Source organism: Trypanosoma cruzi, genomic scaffold (assembly GCF_000209065.1).
Source record: "Trypanosoma cruzi strain CL Brener 1047053516547 genomic scaffold, whole genome shotgun sequence".
In the NCBI taxonomy this organism is placed as follows: Eukaryota; Euglenozoa; class Kinetoplastea; order Trypanosomatida; family Trypanosomatidae; genus Trypanosoma; species Trypanosoma cruzi.
The window spans coordinates 31,457-39,568 of record NW_001849224.1 but is presented as its reverse complement, the minus strand read 5'-3'; the positions used below and the strand labels follow the sequence as shown (position 1 = coordinate 39,568).

Genomic DNA, 8,112 nt, shown 5'->3' with positions numbered 1-8,112 from the left:
TCGCTCGCTCGTGGCTTCGATTGATTTTTCTACTGCGGTAGACACCATTGACCATGGGGAATTATTCGGCATGCTCGACAGACTCCCGCGCCTTGGCCCACGAACTAAACGCTGGTGGAATAACAGCCTGCGGGGCCGCTATGTTAGGGTATGCACTCGCGAACAGCACTCCCGGAAACAACTCACCCCAGCCGGAGCACCGCAAGGCAGCGTCCTGGGACCCCAACTCTTTTTCTACTGTGTGGATGATCTGCTGCACCGCATGGGCAACATCTATTCTGCCCCCGCACTCATGCACGCTGACGACCTCGCACTTGTTGCCTCAGGTGCGGACATCCATGCATTTGCTGCGGCAATGCAACCTTCCCTGTCACTTACAACGACATGGGCTGCCAGACACAGCCCAAAAATCAACGTCGATAAGAGCGAAGCTGCTGCATTCTACATATCTTCACACACACGGTCTGACGAGGAAATGGTCGATCTCCTTCTTGGCAATGGGAACCTACGTATTCAGTCATGCCCAGTGCGCTTGCTGGGCACCACGATTGATCGACTTCCTAATTTTGATTACGCACGCTTCCACCGCTACAAAGCAGATCATGCCACGCTGCTATCAACTGCGGCTGGTCGCACGGGCTGGTGCGTCCCATCACACCATGCGATCCTTTTTAATTGGATAAGTCCACGGTGTGTCACTGTATTGTGGCGAGACACTTGTCCCATGCCTTGCCCCCACCTACCTCCATAATATGGAAGTGCGGTACCGCGACAGCTGTAAAACATCCCTTGGCCTTAGCGCATCAACGGAAGATACATCTGTCTACTTGGAAGCCAATCTTCTCCCGCTCCAAAAGATACTCTGGCTTCTTGCACTCACACAATACGAAAGCCATATACGCCTCCATGATTATGAGGATTTGCGTTCCCTTATCTACTCCGAGCCTATGCCGCTGTCCATGCATGGGAAAGCGGCGACATCAATTCCGCTTCCGAAAGATGCCTTTATTAATGAATTACAACGCGTCTGTAATTATTGGGATACCCCGCAACCACCTTCGTGCTCCTCCTCTTACCCAACGTAGAATTATTCCCTGGGACACTGTGAGCTGCAACAAAGTGGGATTTTATCAGCCAATTTTTGCTCAAGGCATCTCTGACGATGTCAAGCGCACGGCTTTTGGTTCACTTTACTCATCTCTAGGAGATTACGATTTTGAATTATGGGCGGACGGTTCTTCATCCCTCGCTGAACTCGCATCTGGACACGCCGCACTGTTATACGGCCCCAACACGGCAAATGATCTCCCTGTGGAGGTCCATCGTGCAGCAGCTGGCAGGCTCGCACGCTCATATAGTGCAGAGTGCATTGCCATTGAAATTGGCCTTAGACACCTCGTACCTCCTCGTCTGGACACATCCCAATCGCCCACACGAATCTTGGTGGCGACGGACTCCCTGTCGAGAACTGAGGCACTCCGCGTTGCCCCAATGGTCATGCGAGACTGTGCCACTGAAGAGATTTGGACCAACCTGCCTTCCTTGATAAAGCGAGGTTACTCTGTAGAATTTATATTTTCCCCGTAACACTGCGGTATCCCACGCAATGAGGCCGGTGACGAAGAAGCCACGATTGCACGATCTCTCCCGCAAGAGGCATCCCAATCTGGCACGTGGAATTCCTTACGGCCGTCAAGAGGTTATACTGGAAGGATGTCCAGGAGGAAAAGGAAGGCGCACACCGCACAACAGGCGCTTGTCGGTGTGGCGAGGACTCCATTCCTGGTGTCGACCCGGAAATCGTGCCACGAGTGGCGGCACTGTGCTCAGGCGTGATGCGACTCCCGCCCACTCTTCGACAGGCCTGCACGCGCCCTGCGGATCACAAGTAGCCCCTGTGCCGGTGGTGCCGTCCCTCCCTCGCCGCGGTGACCGGCCCGCCTCTGCCTCCGCCGGAACCTCTTCCTGAAGTGAGCACCGCAACTCCTTGCCGACAAGCGAGCGGCGGATTGATGTCCTGCCCAATCTTCGGCAGAGCGCACTCGTCCGTCCACAACATGGAGGACACGCGCCTGACGTACTCAGCCTGGCATTCCGATAGTTGGAGAAGTCCTCGCGTGCGGATGTCCCAATGGCTCCACCGTCTTTTTAACAGGCGCCTTAGGAATAGGTCGCCACCGAAAACGCCCGGCACGCCACCAGGCGGGACACACAGGAAGCAAGAACGCGGGCACGCAGGATGGGCCAAGCCCTTCCGCCACCGCTTCGTCGCAGACGCCATGGGCTGCTGACCCGCCTGACGGTCCACGGGAGGCCCTGCCGCACATGCTGTGGGATAACTCCTCTCGCACGATAGCACCGTTCGGGACGGAGAATTCGGCCACATTTCTACGGACAGTCCTCAGCCTATCAACGAATAGTGGCAGCAACGTATAACAAAAAGAAAACTTTCCCTATTCTCAGTAGAAAAAAAACGTCATCGTTACAGTCACAATTGCCACCAATGAATTCATTGCGTAATGCCGCTCTGAGCTGCAATACTTCCTGGTACCATCCAGGTCCCTTGTCGACACATCGATGCAGATAGGCGCCCATGCATTCCTCACAATGATGGTGTATGCCTGCGACGTACCCTCTTCTCTAAAAGGACACGTCATTCGCCACAGCCGAGATCGACTTCGCGCTGGCGACACGCATCGCCTTGTCAGAGGGAGAAAGGGTACGTCAGGGTGACAGCAAGGCACCCGCATGCACAACACATCACAGAAATCATCACAAGCAGAAGTAACAGCAGCGCTGGTGGCTGCGGGGTGACGTGGATCAACTGACGCATGGCAGGCGTATAGAAAACCTAGTGGCCCGACAAGAATACACGAGGGTGACAATTTTGAAACAATGAAACAATATGAGAATATAAGAAGAGAAGATTAAAGTGTCCGCCATCACAGCATGCCGCCTTTCAAAAGTAAAATGGGCGCACTCAATCACAACAAAATAAAGAATAAAAAAGAAGCCGAAGCGTGGGACGACCAGCGCACACACTCTCATTGCTCCCGTAAAGCAAAACACACACACAGAGGGAGAGAGAGAGAGGTCGCCCACTCAATGCAATGGAAACAAAACAGAAACAGTTACGGTGCTCCGCCCATGCAGCCAGGCAGGACGGCAGCGGTGCGTGTCGTGCAAAAGAGAGCACCAACGGGCCTGCATGGGTGTGCATGCATATATACAATGGGCACATTATGTGTGTGCCTCGTGGGGTGAGGTGAGGGCAAGAGTCCATGCAAGGGGACACACACACACAGAGAAGGACGAGTGTGCGTGCGGGCGGTGCACGGCTCTCTCTCCCTCACTCTCACGCGGCCACCACCGCAGCCGCAGCCGCACACGCAACAACAAGAAGCAAAAGAGGGGAGGCGGAGTGGGAGACCGCGGTTCTGCCGTCATTGTCGCCAGGCATCGCTGTGCCATTTTTCGGAGCTGCGGCCTCGTCTGGTGTTTTTTCCGTCGTATTATCATCCTCAGTTTCGCCTTGTTGTGCTGCTTCTGGCTGCGGCACTGACACGCCATTCGCAGAGCTGCGCTGTTCATTCTCTGGTTCTGCTTCTGGATTTCCTTCCGATTCTTCTTGTCTCGTCAACACCGCCGGTGCCTTTTCTCCTTCTGCTGTTACTCTGGGTACATTTGCTTTATTGGTTGGAGGTGGCGTGGGAGAGCTGTGGGTGCCTTCACCGTCCTTCGAATCTCCAATGGGCAAATTGGGGTCCGTGTCTCCGTCTTCTGTTTGATGGCCGCTGTCAAGTTTTTCACCACCAGTCAAATGGGCTTGATTGGCTGTGTTCGGGCCTCCATCGCCATCATTGTCGGAGGTTGAGACAGGACCAGGAGTCTCTTCAGTTTTCTCAGAGGAATCTTTGGATCGAGAAGAGTCGCCAGAAGAGGCTGACGCATGTTGGGATGGAGTCAAAGAGGACTGAGCACCTCCCTTCTGTGAATCTGTTACGGAGTTCGTAGTTCCGCCTGCACCATTTCGTGAGACGTCACCGCCATTTCCAGTCGAACCAGTGGAAGAACCAAGCAATCCCGTAGATGTCGAATCCGTCTCACCCAAATACCGAGATCGAATTGAACTGTTATATACACTCTTGTGCTGACTGTGATTAAAGCAGGATTTATCATCGCTTTCACATTCCTTGTAGGGCCACGTGTAGCCACCGCCGGCACCGCACCACAGCACGCAGAGGGCACACACCAGCAGCACACGGCCAGCCATCACCATCGCCATCACTCCTCTCACTTGCGTGTAGCCTCCAGCTCAAACTAACAACCCGTCAACGCAGAGTGAAAGCAAAGAGGAGAGACAAGTCACACAGCCACGCACAGTAACAAAAGGCAGCAGTCCAGCAACGCACACACAACATATGACAGAGGGAATCAGTAAGGGCAAGAAAAAGTTCACCACCCTGCATATCAGAATGTATTAAAAACAAAAACAAACTCAAGGCCTCGCTGAGCATGCATATGAGTGTGTCTGAGACACTTTCAATGTGGCGGATGTGGGAAGCAACGCGGAGCGCACAGCAGGGCAGCGGAAGCAAACAAAGCAAAGACTATCATCATAATTACTCTTACTTCATACATCGGACCACAGTAGACGCGTACACATGTCCCCGTGGCTGAGTGCTGGCACGCACAGCCCATGCTCCCTTTCAGCCCACAGCGGTGCACGCCAGCGCGGATACTGCGAGCAGCAGCGGGGCACACACCCACGCAGAGCTGCCGAGGCTGCCGTCGATTTCGCGGAGACGTGACGGTGCGCGGGTGGTCGTCGTTGTCTTATTTGTCGTTTTTGTCTTCTGACGTGATGTCTTTGCCGTATTATTCTCAGCACCTTGTGGATATTCCTCCGCCTATTTATTTTTTGCATCTGACTTACCGGTCGCGCCTTATGTGTGTCGACACTGCGTCGCCAAACCTGGTGACTCTGGATTATCGTTAGAAAAACGTAGTGGCTGTGGCGGAACTGGTGTGTGTCCAGTAATGGCAGTATCTGCTTCCTTTGGCAAAGAAGGTACTTGACTTCTCAAACCTTCCTCACAGTTTCTCCCACTCTCTGTCTGTAACGAATCAAGCGCATTTCCTGTAAAATCTGGTTTCCCTAACATATGGTTTAGATGACTTCTGTCATCATTATTATCGCCTCCTCACGCCGTCACGCACACGGAATTGCAGCAGCAGCACGGGAGCGCAAGGACCAACACGGCGCACACCACACGGTGCCGCACCGTCACCATCGTCATCATCGCAGTCATCATCACCCGCAGTGGAGTCGCTGGAGCCAGTGAGCCGATCCGTGAGCCAGAAGAAAAAGGAATGGAACAGGAGGGAGAGGGACGGAGTGCAGCGGATACAGCGAGTGAGAGCAGACAACATGAGGAGAGGCAGCAGGCCCAGCCGCACAGTTCACACACCACGAGACGGCATCCACGCAACGAAGGCACACAACGCCAGAAGCCACCCACCATGCAGGAGGAGAAGACATCCACCACCATCTCCCCCAGCTCATCGCCACAGCCCCAGGGAAACGGCAAAAACACCGCGGCCACCACACCAGCCACACGCGCAAGCGAACCCTCATCCGTCCATGACGCGGCAAAAAAATTTCCTGCCATCCCGCCCTCAATGGGACACGGAGCCCAACTCAGCGCAGCCACACGCGGTGCATCACACCCGCAGGAAAAGAGACTCGGGGTGCGCGCTCCCTCCCCTCCCTTCGCCTCATGGCCACGGAAGAAGACAACAGCCGCCACACGCAACTGCCAGCATGCACTACAAAAGGAGCATTCATATCCACTGCAATGTGCATATTGTGTGTGTGTGTGTGCCTGCAGAAACACAAAGCAAAGAAGCAGAAAAGAGGGAGCAGAGTATGTGGAGGGACGCACAAAAATGTACAGCAGAGACGCATGGCGGAAACAACAAGAAGAGGACCGCTCAAACTCATGACTGCACTGCAGCCCAAGCAGCGGCAATCCACACAATATTTATTTAAAACAGAAAAAGAACATCCCCTTCGTCTTATACAAACCCCATCACACAAAATAATTATAAATGAAAAAGAAATCGTCCATTACTGTTCCACACAAATTTAAAAATCGCCTGGCTGCCGTGTGGCCACACCAAACTGTCCGTATGTATTTTGCCCGAAAAGAAAATTAAAAAGATGGTTGCGTGTGTTTCAACCGTCCGACCCTCTGCGTGTCCGCACATCGTTTATATTTCATGGGGTCATCCGCGTGTTGCTGCTCCCCTCAGCCCTCTCATCGGCGTGCGAGTGCGGCCCGCAGAGCACAGTCACTCGTGTGTGGGGACTGAGAGAAGCACGCAGACATGACGGGAGTCGCGTCTCTCCATCGGGGAGTGAGCGCAGCAAAAGAAAAAAATCATCAGGAGGGAGAGAAATGCTGACTGGACTGCCAGTGCGTGAAATGAAAAGAAAAAAAAAGAAAAACACGGCGGCAGGGTGTGGCTGTGTGTGTGTGGCGCTGCGGGTGTCTGCCCGCCCTGGCCGCAAGGAAAACAAAACAAGAGGGAAGAAATGTGTGCTCCGCCCCACAGGCCCTCGTCGCACACCCACACGTCACGGCTCCCTCAGCGCGCCGTTCGTCGCGGCCCCTCCTCATGCGTGCAGCAGGCGAGGCGCACAGGGCCGTCGTCATGAGCGTGTCGGTGGTGTGCGAGCGGAGCAGTTGGGCGGGAAACACACGGCACCCCTCACAGGAAGAGTGCAGAAGAAACAATTAAAGAGGGAAGAGTAGAAAAAAAAAGAAAACGTCCAAAGTGATTGCCCCCAAAAGCAAAAATAGAAGGGATGCGGGAGTGAGATAAAAAAAAGAAAAACAACAATTTAAAAACGCAAATAAAGCAAGAAAAGTAAATAAAAGTTATTTAGGAAAAGAAATTCATGGCCAGGTGTGTGTGTCTGTGCAGCGGGGGTCGCAAGTGTCCCACGCGGCAGCCAGTCACTCCTCACAGAGCTGCAAACCCCCACAGTCCCAACAGAAGGAGCAGCGATGGCGGCAGTCCGCTCTCACGCATAATGCCGGCATCATCTCTTGCTTCTCCAGCGGCATGGGAGTTCGAAGCCGCCGCCTTCCCCACACTTCCCTGCGATGTGGTCGCCGGAACTTCTTGTGTAGTGGCAGATTCCTCCGCCGTTGCATTTTGCCCTTTGCCTTCGTGTTGAGGCTGCTGCAAGGTCGTTTGCCCCACCGGAGCTTCAGGAGGTATCGTTGCAGGAGGCGCCGCATTTTGATTCCTTGCCACAAATGGAGAAGCAGGCTCCGCTGATGGTGAATCGGTAACTTCTTCCACCTCGGCATTCCCACCTGAAAAAGTCAGCGGGCGGTTGTACAGCAGGACGTTCGTCACCGTCACAGACACCACTTCACGGCTTCTTGTGTTGTCTGCACTGCCACCATCCCCTCCAATGTAGAAGTGCGATATCCCTTCCGAATCTGTATTTTTCAATTCACATTGCGCATCCTTCCCCAGACGTTTACCATCGACGTACGCGGAGACATCGCTGCCGTTCCGTAGCACAATGGCCACTTGGTGTTTTGTCCCTCGCTTCCATGTGCTGCTGATTTCCTTGTTTGTTTCGTCACCGCACAGCAATTGCCACTTATCTCCGCCGTTGTACGACAGTCCAAAAAGTTTTTTTCCCCCGTTACTGCCCGCACGCACACCCAACAAAGGAATGGGGGTATCTTCCTTCGGCTCACCGTCGATGGACACCGTCGCCACAAGAGTGAAGTTGTAGTTCGCGAAGTGGTACAGCTGATTCTGCCCTTGACTGCCAACAGGCCACTCCGCCCACGCTCCCTGGAATGTCACACCATCGGAAGTCTTTGTTGCCCCGGTTGCCTCTGTTACCTCCGTTCCTTTATGTACTGTGGCGTTCACCCCGAGGTACTCGTCCTTCCATGTGTTCTCAGAGAAGTTGCCGGACAAAAAGCCAACCAGCCCATCCGTGATCTTAATATCAGCACTGCAGGCAGTTTCACTTGAGGTAACCTTCTCAGAAGTGCACAGCTGGGAGACACGTTCGTC

At 53.8% G+C, this 8,112-nt stretch overlaps 2 protein-coding genes and 1 pseudogene across 2 annotated transcripts, besides 1 other annotated feature; all 3 read right to left on the bottom strand.

The window, feature by feature from the left end:
- Window positions 1–8,112: a sequence feature (areas not merged during assembly with more than two copies in the genome that could not be assigned to a particular haplotype).
- On the bottom strand, window positions 3,356–4,285 carry Tc00.1047053506453.30 (mucin-associated surface protein (MASP), putative; the record flags this gene model as incomplete). The annotated part of the gene is made up of 1 exon (XM_800346.1): window positions 3,356–4,285. One exon carries the CDS (start codon window positions 4,283–4,285, stop codon window positions 3,356–3,358), a length of 930 nt encoding a protein of 309 aa, XP_805439.1.
- On the bottom strand, window positions 4,710–5,303 carry Tc00.1047053506453.20 (annotated as a pseudogene).
- Window positions 7,030–8,112, bottom strand: Tc00.1047053506453.10 (trans-sialidase, putative; the record flags this gene model as incomplete). Its single annotated transcript, XM_800345.1, has 1 exon — window positions 7,030–8,112. A coding segment is annotated over one exon (1,083 nt), but the record flags the coding sequence as incomplete, so codon positions are not given.